We start from the raw sequence: 14,759 nt of genomic DNA, 5'->3' as shown, positions 1-14,759 counted from the left end.
AAGATTCCTATTTTTGTTTTAGTTTGCCCTTACATTTCCTTGTCATTTTATTTCCAGTTGAAAATGCTTTAAAGCAGCTGTAGGAATAAGTTCCAGTTTACTGCCTCAGGATAAAGAGCAGTGAGGACTAGGCACTGGGCGGGTAAATGTAGCAGAGCTCGTGGGCTCACCAAGTGGGAGGGCCAGCCGTTTAGCCAACAGTCTTGGTGAGGATCTTTCTGGGATCTGGAAGGGTCCTTCTGAAAACTATAAGTTCGAGACTCGTTTTATTCCACTACTACCTTTGGGGAGTGTCTGGATATATTGACAAAACTGCTTTAAATGATTTGAGCAATGGCTCCCAACCTGTGGTCTCCGTGGAAGGGTATTGGAGACTGATTCCCGGAGAGTGCTGAAGCCATTCTGGTCTCCCCTCCATGGGTCTTTGACTCTTGTGTTTTGCTACTCTAGCTGTCTCAATATTGCTCACAGAACCCGTCGTTGTATCCAGCTTAAGTTGGAACTTAACGTTGGAAGAGATTTTTGAGATCATGTATTAAACCTCTTTCTACTGTGTCCTCCTTTGTCTCTTTGGAAACCACAGGGACAGAGTGACAGGGATCACTCCATTTCCCACAGCAGCCCATCAAACTGTCCTACCACGAGAATATTCTTCCACATATATAATAGATAACCTCCTCCCTCTTCTGTCGTCCTTCTAGTTCTAGCCTGTGAAGATATATACTCTGCATAAGATTTCTCCCATATCCCTGTAACTGACTTTCAGATATTTTAGGCAGCATCCCAGTTTTTTCTTTAGGCTTAAACATTTTGCATTTCCTTAACTACTTCTCATACAGGTTGCCCTCTAAGCAATAGAATTAGAGGACTAGAGTAACCATGCCCCAGTAGGATTTTTGTTCTATAGTATTGAAGCCAGTAAAATAAAGACTTCTGAAATTAGTAGGAGGCTTCTCCCCCTTCCATTAGAAGGGATAGAATTTTTGTTACTTCCCTTCTCAGGACAAGACGTACTAACCTGAGCAGGAGAGAAGCAAGCATGTAGGTGGCTGGGCCTCAGAGAACGTGGTCACTTCCCTGTAGTTTTCACATAGTCTTGGGATTTGGGAGGAAATTCATGTGGTTAGGAAGAAGGAAGTATGGAAACCAGAGTGAGCAATTTGCTGGGGTCATGATGGCTTTTTTCCCATTTCAGGTTATCCTACCTGTAAAGAAAAAATTAAGAGGAGACCTGGTGGCCGGTCTGAAGTGATCTATAATTACGTGCAGCGCCCCTTTATCCAGATGTCATGGGAAAAAGAAGAAGGAAAGAGTCGCCATGTGGATTTCCAGTGTGTTCGAAGCAAATCCCTCACTAACCTGGTAGCTGCTGGAGAAGATGTCTTGGAGGACCAAGAGATATTAATGCACCACCCACCTCAAGTGGATGAACTTGACCGGCTAAACGCCCCACTTTCTCAGATGGCTCCTAATGACTTTCAGGATTAGGGGCAGCTGTGGGCCCCTCTGCCGGCCTTTTCTCTGACTGGGATGCCCATAGCCAATCCTCCCCATGGTTTGTCTCACACTGAGTAGGAGACATGCTTCTCCCCGCTCCTTTCCTTTTCTACCATAATTAATGTGTGTCCTTTTCAGTAAGTCTGTGCCTCCGGCAGGAGATTAAAAAGCACTCACTGGTAATTAAGCTACCAGCTTTGCAGCAGCCCTGGTAACTTGAAAATTTTGGGTCTGGTGCTGTTCACCAAGTCTTTGCATAACTGCAAAACCAGGAAAGGTCAAGACTCCTGTTGTCTCATATTCAGCAAAGCAGTTCTCATCCTTTACACTCTGTTCTTGGCTTTTGTATGTTTTATTTGGTTTTATACTAGGCAAATTACTTAGCAGCAAAGGGACCAAACCTAGAAGGAGACAATCTCTATCTTCTACAAGCAGGCACTAATTGGATGCCCATTAGAGGTTAGTGGAGATACCATCCTGGTGGCCTCTGTGCCCAGGTTGCATCTGGGAAGAGAGAGGCTCTCATTCAAAATGTCCAAAGGAAATTCTTAGGAGCTTCAGGTTTCTTTTTTTTTTTTTTTTTTTTTATTGCAATGAACAATCCAAAACCTCACAGATTCTTTGACAGGAAGGATAATGTATAACAATGTTTATGAAACCTTTTTAGCTTCAAGGTTTTTGACCCTAAACAAATTGATTATTCATTTGGAGTGAAATTCACACTTTGATTATCCTGGCTTGGAATCTGGTGTGAAGCCATAGGTCTTCACCCTAGGCCAGCATGCTGTGGGTGTGGCTAGGAGACCTTAGATATGGCTTAAAAGGCTTTCAAGATGAAGGCAATGATTTCTCAGAAGTGCTCAGTTTCTCAGTAGAAAGACTAGTAAGAGCTCGGTGGGTAGGACTGGGGGTGAATCTGGGTGGGAAAACGTCACCTGCCTAGACTTTGTCTCAGTGCAGGGATTTTCGTTGTATATTCTTTTCATACTATGGAATATTTTTAGGTATCAGGATATTTTAATTTTTGAAATAGCCTATCAGCTGCTCACACTGGGTAAAAAAACCATACTAATGTCATCTCCAAAGGAAGAATGAGTTGAAGGGAAATGAGGCCTAGTCATTTTGATTGATCTGTCTGCTCTGGGTTAACAGTACATGGTGTGTGACGACCCAGATCACTCCTCTGGGTACTGTAACCACCTCCCCTGATGTCTCCATGGCTGTTAACAGTAGAGCTAAATTTAGATTCTAGAGTCAGATGTGTCTTGAGATCTTTCCCATTTTATGGTAGAGGTTGGCCTTCCAATCACCTACCCTGAGCATGTACAGAGAGACACGTAGTTTCCTTCAAGTTCTCTAAGAACAGGACTGGTTTTCTTAAATTCCATTTCCACAAGATACTATAGGGCAAGCTACTTGATGCCATTTTATGACCTCCCTAGTCAGAATTCTCCAAAGGTGAAGTCAGATTGGGTGTTGACAGCTCCTCTTTCCAGGCTTGAAGAACAAGAGTGTTCTAAGGTGTGTATTCTCTGTGCATGTGACCAGGGCCAGTGTCACAGGGGACATCAATGCTGTGTTCCTTATTCAGAAAAATCAGTAGTAAGGGTTTTTAAACCGAGCCATCCCCCAGCTACAGAATTATTCTGATTATCATTGGCATCCATTTGTAAGGCTGATGGCCAGGGTTAATGTTTAGGGTTAACGTTATTTTGTAGCCAGGGGTAGTTTTATTCCCGTGAAAAGAATTGGCTGTTTGAGGTCAGGTTTGGCTTTGACCGTTTACTGGTACTACATTCATACCCACGACCAGCCAGGATAATTGTTTAATGGTGCTTCCTTTACACTTTGTGGTTGACTTCCATGCTATCACAAAGGAAATTTAACTTTTGTGTAGACTATAATAAGTATGTATAATTTCTGTTTTATAGCTTAATATATAACATTTAAGGGTAGACATGTCTCAGCTAACACTCTAAAACTTATTAGTCATTGCTTAGGTAAAAAGCTAGGTATGAAAGTGTGGCATGTACTTAACACTTTGTTCTATGGAAATGATTAATTTCCTCCGGCTTTCAAAAACCAGGTCTTTTTTTCCCCCAAAATTGGGTTAACGTGCTTTCAGCCCCAACCCTTAGGGTTCGAGTGAGCTGGAGATCTGTGGAGGTAAATCTGCCAGTGTTGCCAGGTGGTGGTGACGGAGGGAAAAACTGGGCCCACAGGTTCCCTCTGGTGGAGAGGACATTTCTTCTGTACCCCACGCCCTTCCAACCTGGAGCGCAGCATCACTGTAATTCGGTGGCTCCTTTCAGCCACAGCAGCTCTGTTCCCAGGGCCAGGACATCCCGTGGCCACAGGACCTCGCAGTTCTCGCAGGAACAAGAGCTGGGTTGCAGTCATTCCCTTCAGAGTCAGTTACTGGCCAGCTGGGCAACAGGTATTTCTAATTAAAAAGGTGAAACTCAGGTTTGGTGGTTTTTTCCTAAGTGCCTAAATAAGTAAGCCAGGCTGTTTATACAGAAACATTTTCATAAGAAAATGTTTTTACCCAGACTGTCTTATTCAGAGGTATCTATCTCAGCAGGCCAAGATAAACCTGAATTTGAGGTTTAGGATCTGAGTTTGTGTCTGCATCAAATCATGTATTGTTGATTAGGAAACATTTGCCATTAAGGAATTGGGAGCAGGCAAGGAGACAGTGTTAAAATGTGTCTGATGAGATTACTTAATGGTTTCTCCAAAGTGGAGAAAAGGTATTAAAAGAATGACAGTAAAAAAAAAGGTAAGGAAGCTAGAAAGTAGCTGGATTTATTGCATGATATGCAGTAGCCAGTATTAATAACTAAATTCCGTGTGATACCTAATGTATACAGGTCTATGAAAATACTGTGGCATAAGCCCAGAAAGGATGGATAGTGTTCCAGCAGGTCCTTCTGTTAAGTAAAAATCAGAGCAGAGGCTTTAAATTGTCAAAGAGTGATGGGAGCCTTTATCGAGTAATAAATAGTCAATAGAAAGTTAAGAATCAGTGATTTATTCAATGCCACTTCTTGCCATCATTTTGAAATTGTTAAACTGGGCATAGTTCAGAAAGCAAACCTGATACCTTTATGGGAGATGGAGCCACATCCGTGCTCTGGGTGGGATCACCTCTGCAAGAGAACATTACATTTTCTCTTAAAGGCAAAATGCTTGTAGGTTTTGCCTCTTTACTTTGTATTTAAAGTTGCACTTGTTCACCTACCAGTGTTTACGAAATCCTATATTTGGGATGCTTTTTCTATAATAAAATGTTATCATTTGTGTCCATGTTGTTGTTTTTTAGCAGAAAATAATATTGGAACTCAAGATGTTAAAGGGGACGGAGAGTAGCAGCACGTGGACTGCCCAGGAGAGGCTCTTTCCTACAGCAGCCGGCAGGGGCGCGGCTGGCCTGGAGCCTGTATGTGCTTTTCCCACCCTGGTATTTCTTATAATTCACAGGTTCCAGAGCCATAATGGTCTGCTGTCTTTTGAGTTTCTGGTTAACTTGCATTCAACCAAGTAGTTGAACCCTCAAATCCAACCAAGTAGTACCCCACAAAACCAAATGTAAATTTGAAAGGTAAGATGACTCACAAACTTCTGTGTTCTACTTTTGGTTTCAAGCAAGTGAAGAAGCATGGCAGGCATGAAAGGCAGCTTGAGAAGGTAGGGCAGGGTCCAGGCAGGTCCCTGGGAAACACTGCTTTGGGGCATCTTGCTCATCCTCTGCTGATTCGGCCCTCTTCTAGTCAGGTGCCTCCTGAGCTCCCCTCAGCACACTTGGCCTGAGCAGCTTACTGGTGACACTGACAACTTGTAGGGGTGCTGAAGCAAGCCAGGGCCTCCCTGGCAGGCCTGCCTTTGTCAGCACAGAGGTTAAGAACATGCTCTGAAGGCATGGCCCATTGAGTATGTTCAGTGCCAAGTGCTGCTTGGTCACAGGGACATGCTGACTAGGACACAGTTCCTCCCTTCAGAGGGCTCTTATAATTGCACAAAGACAGATCTATAAATAGTCCAGGTCACTCAGGAAGCGCATAAGGATGGAGTAGCCAGTTTTTACTATGAAAATTAGAGGAGAGTTCACAGGAGGGTTGTATACATGACACATGAACCAAACTGTGAAAGACAAATACTAGTTGTTTTGGATTCATGAATCCAAAGGGAGGTATTCCAGGCCAACGCAACTGTATAAGCAAAGATGCGAAGGTGAACTAGTTGCTTATTGTCATCAGGGAAGAGGATGGTGGGGGCAGAGGGAGGATAGTAATGCAGAGATAGGCCAGAGTAAGGAAGGGCCCTTGTACCTCAGACAAAGGTGTTTGGTCTCATTATATAAGCTCTCAGGAGCCTGAAGGATTTTATGCAGGAGAATAACATGATCAGACTTGAAATTTAAGAGTTTCTTTGGCAGCAGAGAGGACGACAGACTTAAAAGGGGAAGGACCAGGGACAAAGGTCAGCTAAGAGACCACAACAATGGACTCAGCAAGGAATGATGAAGACACTGGTAGGATGGACAATCATGCCCCAGAATTATATATGTTTACTGATGGGAATCATGTAAGAAATTTCTGGCTTGGACAGCAGGTAGAATGAGCTAGAAAAAAGGCTGTGGAGGCAAGAGGAGCTCCATAAGGACAGTTGGCACCTGTAAGATGCCTTCCAGGTGGCAATTTCTAATAGGCACTCGGCTACATGGGATCTAGAGTTCTGGGGAGGGATCCAGGCAGGATGATCATTTTGAAGATCTCACCACAAAAACGGCAGCTGAAGCCACAGTATGGGGGAGATCATACGAGTGAAAAAAAGGCAAAGGCATTGCTCTAAGGAGCACCAGCATTTGGGCAGTGGCAGAGGAACTACCAAGAAGGAAGTCAGAGAGGTGGGAGCAGAGTTTTTTGTTTTATCTCAACAGTGTGAGTGCAGCAGGGTGGTCAGGTAGATGAGGGCTGAAGAGAAGCCAGTGGATGTGGCAGTTAGGACGCCAGTGAACAGAGGAGTGATTGTTAAAATTAGTACTAGCACGTTTTGCACATGGGATAATTAATACTAATGTGTTTCACACAAGGGGAAGAAACCAGACTGACGTGAGAGGGAAATGAAGTAACGAAAGTGACTGGAGAGTGTTTTTCAGGAAGCAATACTTACTCATAGCTCCATGCCTCTGTCACAGCACGGGACCATACCTACCAGCCTCCCAAATCCTGCACTGCTCACCTTCCCCTCTGCCAAATCACTGCTACTTACTAACACCTCTGGGAAGCTTCCTCAACCTTCCCCACAACTCAGGGTTGGCTTAATAGTACTGTTACAGCAACACTAACAAACATACTAATAACTTTATAGTTGATGCTGCAATTCTGTTAAGCCAACTTTGTGGCTGGGAATTCTCTCCTCAAACTGATCTGTGGTTCAGAACCACAGTGGGCTTCCCTATTGCATCCCCAGTGTACCTGGGATTGAGCTCTGTATTTTATGAATGCTTAAGTATTATGTGGGCAAGATGTTTTTCTCTGAAAATATGCCTAAAGAGCAGCGTGGAGGCTTGTTTTTAAGTCAGTGTTGGTTTTGACTGACAGATCATTCCAGGGAAATGGTTGCTAACTAGGAAAGGAAAATACCATTCACTGAATCCTTTTGCATTCAATTCAAAACACCGTTTGGGTTACACACAGAGGCCCAGGAGAGAGTAACAGGAGAAGGTGATCCAGGAAATATGCTTTCCAAGGAAATGATTCAGAGAAACAGTAGTAGCAATCAGTGGCAGAGGATTCCTACACTATACAGATGAGCGTTAAAATTAGCAATCTGCTATTTCACAGCCTGACCATTAATCCCAAAGGATTCCCCTCACTTTTGAAATTCTTAAATAGGTACTGAAGAAAATTCTGATGTACTCCTGAATCAAGGAGTCTGAATGACATCAGCATTCAGTTTCATTTTAGTATGCAGTACAGTAAGTTCTATTATTTTCTAACTTCTCCTAAGAGACAGGACACAGAATTATCTGTGAATAGGACCAACACTGGGCCAGTGGTTCCCGACATGTTTCTTGAAACTCATGAGCCTTGGAACGACAATACATTGTTAGGCTGCATTTAACTAACCTCTGCCTGCAGTTCCCACCCTGGCTGGTCTTTGCCCCTTCCTCTTTGCCTGAGGGTCCTTTGCCTGACCCAGAGAAGGAGGTAAGAAGTGGGACCCATAAGACTCCTTAAATCTACATCCAGAGACAGAGCCCTGCTCTGGTGGACACAGGGAGCTGAGAAGTCCATCCTGGGAGCTTGTGAGATTCCTGGTCAATCCCAGGCTGAAAAAAAATGGGGCTGAGCTACAAACAAACAGTTGTATAAAGGGTCCACCAGTTTACAGAACTTTCGTCGGCAGGTCTCCCCTTGGCCTAACTGCACTTACTGCAAGAGTGCCCACTGCCCAGTAACACTGAGCCAGGTGAAAAGAGCATAGACGTGAGGCCAACAGAAGACAGTCTCTTTACATGAACCCCAGTTCAGAAGACTTGTTCTCAGGGAACAAAAAAGCAGGTCCCATCTTCCCTGAGATGGTAAAGCATTTTGCCTAAAGGTGGTCTTCAGCGTTTAACGGTTTGCAGACAAAAGGGTCAGAGGAAGCCATCAGCACTCTGGCTCTTTGAATTACGAGCCACAGACTTATACTATTGTTTTCACACAGTTTATTCAGACATTTAAAAGTTAAAATGTGGGCATTCCCCCCCAAAAACAAATTATCCCCTGCCACTCCCCAACACACAGACTACCTACCACCCTCCCATTACCTCTCATTGTCCATGCTTACCACATACTCTTGCAAAACACATAGGGGTCAAGACCCCAACTATTTGGTAATCCAAAGAAGCTACAAAGTTACACAAAAGAATCTCACTTCCTTTTCACTAGCAAACCATGAATGAAAGAATAAGGGGAAACACATTACCTTCATCCAGAGTTAATATTTCCCTAATATTCTTTTTTCTTCCTCTAAGACATTAAAACCCAAAGCAGTTTCACTTACTACTGTAACTCTGATAGTCCCATTTTTCTTTTCTGAATGGCTAAGCTAGGACATACTTTCCTTTCATAGCTGATGTTAACAACCTCAAGACTGGCAGAAAGCAGTCTCCCAGCTGTGGCTTGGCTATGACACTCTGCAACAGGCAAAGTTACCACATAGGTGCAAATGATGCTTTAAGAGTTATCAAAATTTTTAAAAGTAATAATGCATTAATATGGAGCCTCCACATTTTTCTGATGCAGCGAAAAGTCCTCTAAAGGCGGTGGCAGCTGTGAAAGAAAAGGCACTTTGTGCTAAAATTCAGAGGGTCTCTCTAGAGAGCACCACAGCAGAGAGGCCTGGTCAGCCCAGGCCTGCACGTGACCCTTTAGGGTGAAGAGGACCATCCCCCAGGAAGGCATCTGCAAAGGAAAAATTTGTAATCATGATTCCAAGGCAAAATGGTTACTTAAAGTTGGGAGAGGAGAAATACTAAGAGGATACAAATACAGTTGCACCAAAGATTGAGGCGTGAACTTCGCACGGATTTGCAGGCTGGCTCTGCACTTTGTATTGGGCTCGTTCCTTCACCACTTGCAGGGAGGTCTGGACACGGAGCAGGAGCAGCACCTTAGCCAAGAGGGTTCGAGGCCTCCTGCTTCTGCCTGGGCTCTCCTTGCTGTGTTCCCAGGAATAAACCGAGGTCCTTTTGGCAGCACTTGTGGGTATTGCTAGTCCACGGCAACATCCAAAGGGATTTTCTAATACAGCCGTGAAGAGAAAGTGAGGATTTTCCACGTGATCCAGGACTCCTTGGCAATGCCCAGTGGCTTTTTGGGCCTTCTAAGAGCAACAAAGGATCAAGCTGGTATCTTCCCATCAACACTCAGAAAAGCAGCGTGAGTATTTCAGATGGGTAGAAGGAAATCAAAATGGACTGAGGGTCTTTATCCTAGTACCATAAATAAAGTGCACCATGAATGGAGGCTATAAAAAGCTACTTGCCCAAGGCTGAGGTTTGGGGAGAAACTACCACCATCACCCACTCAGAATGGTGGATCATTTCCTTCAGCCAGAATGCTGGCTACTGAAGCTTTCTTTATTGCTTTATTTCCTTAGTACTATGGAACTTTTAGCTGTAAAGAAAAAAAAATACTTGGTGGGCTTGGTAGCAAGCATATGTCACAAAATCACAGGAATTGGCTGATAGTAAGTATATGTTACAATCTCAATGTTGGATGATGGCTGTTTTTTCCCCTTCATTCTGATGAACTTAGGAAAACTCAAGTTTTTTTAAAACATCAAATTGGCTCATGATGCTTCTAAAGAAGCAGGACAGCCGTTAATGGCTGATGTAGTAAAAATGGTTGTCTTTGTTCTACAGGTCATCAGATGCATTATGGAAGAGAATCCACTTACTATCACATTTCAGGAGTTTACCATGACACGTTGGTAGGTTCCATAAACTTCTTCGAAGCTCTTTCAAAACAGTTATGTGAGAAGAAAACCATGATGTTGTACAAAGAACTGCTCGATTTAGGATCCCATTTCAAGGAAACTACTTTGCTGCTTTCATGTAGGAAGGTATTGCCCCCCGCGCAGTCAGACCCTCAAAGCGCTTGTATGTGTAATTGACGAAGACCCAGTCTTTGTTCTTGTAGTCAGTGTCAGGGTGATTACTTGTTGCCACTGGGAAAGAAACAGATGTGAGAGTTGATTCACTGCCTTACCTTGATGGACTACTCAGTACTGACACTCAGTACGTGACATTCTGAAGAACATATCACAGCTTCTATCTGGGAAAAGTTATTTTTCACTCTGCGAATTTTCTACATTTGCCTGCCTATGTTCTCTGAACCTCATGTTTTTCACAATATTTTTAAAGTTTTATTTTCTCGTTTCTGTCATTTCAGATTACCTAACCTTTAATTTAATAAATAACAAGAGAACAAATCTTTGTGGTTCACCCATCCAGCTGAGCAGGCTAAATATGGGTGTTTGTATTCACTACTTTCCATTCAACAAGGTCTCACTGCTGCCCTGCATTAACACTGGAAAAATACTTACAAAGAGCCTGAAGTTCCTCTCCATGTTCTCTAACCTGATTTGTAAACATCACCCCAAAATTTGGGGGAAATAATGCACTTATAAGGCAGCCTGAGGCAGTGGTAGTATTACCTGTTGGCTTAAGAATATCAGATTCTGGAAACTCATCGAAGTTTGAGGTATCATCAATGCTTTTGATTTCAATAGATATTGCAGCAGGCCTCTCTCTGCCAAGAACAGACATGCCAAAAATTACTACGGTTAGTAAACATATGGATCACAAGTAATCAAGTCTTTCTCCAAAAAAGACCCCTGGTCTGACAAGGGAAGACTGTCCACTGGCAGGCAGCATTAATTTCCTTTGAAAAGCTTATGACCACTGACCAACCACACCAGCTGACTACAACCAAACAAAACTATGATGAAAAAAATGTAATTATTCATAGCTAGGAAGAAAGACAAGAAAAATAAGGAGAAATTAAAATCCAAAGTTAGTACACTCTCCCTGACAGCCTGCCCTGTCTGCTGAAAAGGGAAACTGAACCTCTAAATGCCTCCTCGTGCAGGGCTCTGACCCTCTTCTACCAGAAATGCCAACAAAGTAGAGTGGCTACAAGGCAAAGGTAGAAATCACAAGCATGCGAATTAGAACACTCCTATGAAATGGATGACAACTTCATCTGCTCAACCAATGAATGCTGAGGAGGGAGGTCTGTGCAGCGCTGGCAGCTCTCTGCGAGCCCTGTCCGCAACAGTTTCACGTTTCCCCTCCACTCCCCCTCTGCGCCCTTCCCCACTCCATCCTTCTTCCACTCCTCTCTTCCTTCTCTGTCTCCCAGTGATAGCCTCCACCCTAGGGGCAGGGACAGTCCTGCTGGTGGCTCCTAACACTAGAGAAGTTGGTGTGTTCTTGGTAAAAGCAAGTGCAACACAATGCTTAGGTGGTCCTTTCACCGTGGAATCCAAAGTTCACTTCACTTTGGAAATGACTGCTGGCTTCAACGTGTCCCATGGCACATGGGTGACAGGAAACCCCAACTCCCAATCCTCGCCATGAATGAAAATCAGGAAAAGACCCTGAATTTCTAAGAAGCTCTCTTCCCATACTTGGCTTGCCAGTAGTGGTGCTTCTAAATTAGTATTAAGCAAACTACAGACTTACTGAAATTATCCTGAAACTTTGTATACGGATATACCTGATATGTTCCCAGTCAACACCTTCAAAAAAAGAGTTACTTTTGATTTCCTCAACTCCAGGGGCTCCAATTCTATGTTCCCATTCACAGCAGAATCTGGAAAAGACAGAGGCCTTTCAGCATACCTCAAGTAGTCTCTTCAGAAAAAGAAAAGGAGAAATGGGAGGAAGGGGGGACCGACCCAGGAAATGATGAAAATTTTTAAAAATAGATTCACTCATGTCAAAAAGCCTGGCTGGGGGACAGGGGAAATGTTCTCTGATACCTCAAAATTAGATCCTTGGCTTTCTCAGAAATAGGAACTTCTGGAGGAAAAGTCAAAGTTTCTTTCCAGTTCATCACCTTCTTATATGTCTCTTGAGGGGTCTCAGAACAGAAAGGTGGGTAGCCTGTAATAAAAAGGGAACTTTGGAGCTCTCACATCCCAGAACTTTGAATCTGAGATTATTCACCTTAATCTGATTCTAATATATCTTTAATGATCCTATATGTCCTTCCCTACATGACATGGACAGGATTTCCACTCACCCCAGGAAACATCTAAACCAATTGTTCATTTTCCCCCAAAACTCCTAAACCCAAAGTGAAGTTGTGCTTCTGGTACCACTAGGGAGCCAGCTACTAGCTGGAGCTGGAAAAAGGAAGGAGGACAGAAGCAGAGTTGCAGAGGCGGGGTTCACTGTGCCCAAAGAGGAAAATGAAAGGATGAAACAACATCATTAAGAAACGACTCCATTCTAGGAATATCCTTATTTGGGAAAAGTGACCACCATGCCTCTCTTTGAGAACTACAGGTGAGAAGGACAGTCACCGTAATACTCCACCTGCCCTCTACACAGACCACATCCGCCTCCACAGGCATGCGTCCAGTGTTCCCAAAGACAACACAGCCAGACGATGCCACACCAGTCATTCACACAGATTCACTCAGGGCCACCACGGACAGATGGGCTCTCCTAGTGCTCAGGCATATGGCCAGCCCCACAGATGTGTCCCCTAAATACACAGATATACCAAGCAACAGGGAGAGAGGTCCGAGGGGTCCATGCTCTGAAGGCTTTGAGAGAGAAGGGGGGACAGCAACTAAGAAGTAGAGTGCTCGAGACACGGCCCAGTGAAGGCTCTTTGTATACAATGGGTGTTTAATAAATGCCAGTGAATGAAAGAGTTGCTAGATGGAGAGGATGGAAAAGTCTAAGAAAACCATGATAAATGATCAACAAAGCCACGAGAGGGTGCCAGGGAGCCATAATATAGTGGGATACATTTGATGGCCCAGCGTTTTCTACCTAGGAAACTTCACTTTAAAAGACAAGGGAGGAAAGTGCTCTTAGATGACCCCCACCTAAAACAGTCTATTATCAACATAGGACTCTTTCCTGACTGCACAGAAAAAGTCCTCTGAAAGCACGCAACTTACCAATGAGCATTTCATACATGATCACCCCCAGCGACCACCAATCACAGAGCTTGTTGTACCCGGTCTGCATGAACACCTCAGGAGCAATGTAGTCAGGAGTGCCTACTGTGGAGAAGGCCTGAAACACGTACACACATCAGGAAGCCCAGCAGGAAGATGGGTGCCCAGAGTTCTGTTCTAGAGACCAAAGGCTACAAGTATCACCTAGAGCTACCCACAAGCTAAATAAGCAGGATGGCCCAGCAGCTTAATGGCAAGTCTGGCTTGCCAGAGAACTTCCAAAATGAAAATAAAGCTTTGTCAGTGAGGTGAGAGACCATTCACTAGGTCAAAGGTATCTGTCGTAGCAACTAGTACCATAACTGAGCACCCAGTAAGTGCCAGGCCCTGTACTCCTTTTATGCTTATGAGCCTATGACAAAACTCAGCAAAGAGGACCTTATTCGCCCAACTTTGCAGATAAAACTCTGATGCCCAAAACGGCTTTGCCCAAGGCCTCAGAACTAGTTAACTGGCAGAGCCTGCTTTGGAAATTAAATATCTTGCTCAAAACCATCCCTCTTTTCACCTCTTTAATTTGGAAGATCATAAAGGGAAACTTTATTATCAAAAGCTAAAGTTATAACCTACTGGTCAAAGGTTTATAAATGTCTGCTTATCAAACTGAAACATTTATGTAACTAGTTCTTAGAAGAGTATTTTCTAAATTCAAGTAATCTACTCTCATATACCAGGACTGCAATACTAGGGGAATTACAGTCAAAAAGCCTTCCTGTGCTCAGCATTTGAGGGCTTACCACATGGAAGGCTCTAATCTAAGTGCTTTCCATATTATACAACTTCTAAAGTTAAAAGCTACAGCTGTGTGAACTTTTAAAAATACTTATGAAATACTGCAAACATACAGAAAAAAAAGCACAGACAATACAACATCCATGTATACATTACCCATATTAAAGAGAGGTTAATAATTTGTGATATTTGTCTCAGATCATTCCTTTTTAAAAGAAACAAAACTACAGAAATGATTAAAGCCAGAATCCTTCTCTCCCCACTGAAGTCATAACTATCCTGAAATCATAACTACCCGTGCTATGCTTGTATGGATACTTGTATAAATGACATATAATTTCTTGTATATTTCAACTTTTAATAAAGGGTTTCATACTGTACTGCATTATTCTATAGTGCTAAAACATGTTTTTACTCCATATTATGATTTTGAGATTTATTCATGTAGCTCTAGTTCACCAATTTCACTGCTGTACACTATTCCATTATACAAATGTCACAATGTTTTTTATACATTCTTCTCTAAATAAACACTTACATTGCTTCCAATGTTTCACTATAACAAGTAACACCTGAATAAACATTCTTGTAACACGTCCTGGGCACTGGGTAGTATTGCTGGGTCTTGCATCAAGAGCATCTTCAACTTAATCAGACATCATCCAGTTGTCCTCCAAGGTGGTTACATCTATTTAACATGCCCAGTGGGATGAGCTCCTAGTGCTCCACTTTCACCAACACTTGTCTTTGTCAGACTCTTAAATTTTTACCAA

General features: G+C 43.2%; 2 protein-coding genes across 10 annotated transcripts in view; one reads left to right on the top strand and one right to left on the bottom strand.

The window, feature by feature from the left end:
* Positions 1-4,802, top strand: part of KCTD20 (potassium channel tetramerization domain containing 20) — a 60,692-nt gene extending 55,890 nt beyond the window's left edge. For all 5 annotated transcript variants that reach the window (XM_029243000.1, XM_029242999.1, XM_029242998.1 and 2 more), the window contains one exon: positions 1,196-4,802. In XM_029243000.1, coding sequence (XP_029098833.1) covers positions 1,196-1,488 — 293 coding nt within the window. In that variant the 3' untranslated portion in view covers positions 1,489-4,802. The remainder of the gene's footprint in view (positions 1-1,195) is intronic.
* A 3,394-nt stretch (positions 4,803-8,196) lies between these two features.
* Positions 8,197-14,759, bottom strand: part of STK38 (serine/threonine kinase 38) — a 43,625-nt gene continuing 37,062 nt past the window's right edge. For 4 of the 5 annotated variants that reach the window (XM_029242377.1, XM_029242374.1, XM_029242375.1 and 1 more), the window contains exons 10-14: positions 13,195-13,312; positions 12,040-12,163; positions 11,775-11,870; positions 10,711-10,805; positions 8,209-10,221 (exon numbers count right to left, since the gene is read on the bottom strand). In XM_029242377.1, coding sequence (XP_029098210.1) covers positions 10,091-10,221; positions 10,711-10,805; positions 11,775-11,870; positions 12,040-12,163; positions 13,195-13,312 — 564 coding nt within the window. In that variant the 3' untranslated portion in view covers positions 8,209-10,090. Of the gene's footprint in view, positions 10,222-10,710; positions 10,806-11,774; positions 11,871-12,039; positions 12,164-13,194; positions 13,313-14,759 lie in introns of all 5 variants that reach the window. The other variant, XM_029242376.1, reaches the window with a different exon arrangement.

This window comes from Monodon monoceros, unplaced genomic scaffold (assembly GCF_005190385.1).
Source record: "Monodon monoceros isolate NGI ecotype Baffin Bay Population unplaced genomic scaffold, NGI_Narwhal_1 Super_Scaffold_3, whole genome shotgun sequence".
NCBI lineage: Eukaryota > Metazoa > Chordata > Mammalia > Artiodactyla > Monodontidae > Monodon > Monodon monoceros.
The sequence above is the reverse complement of the archived record's forward strand: the minus strand, read 5'-3'. Positions and strand labels throughout refer to the sequence as shown.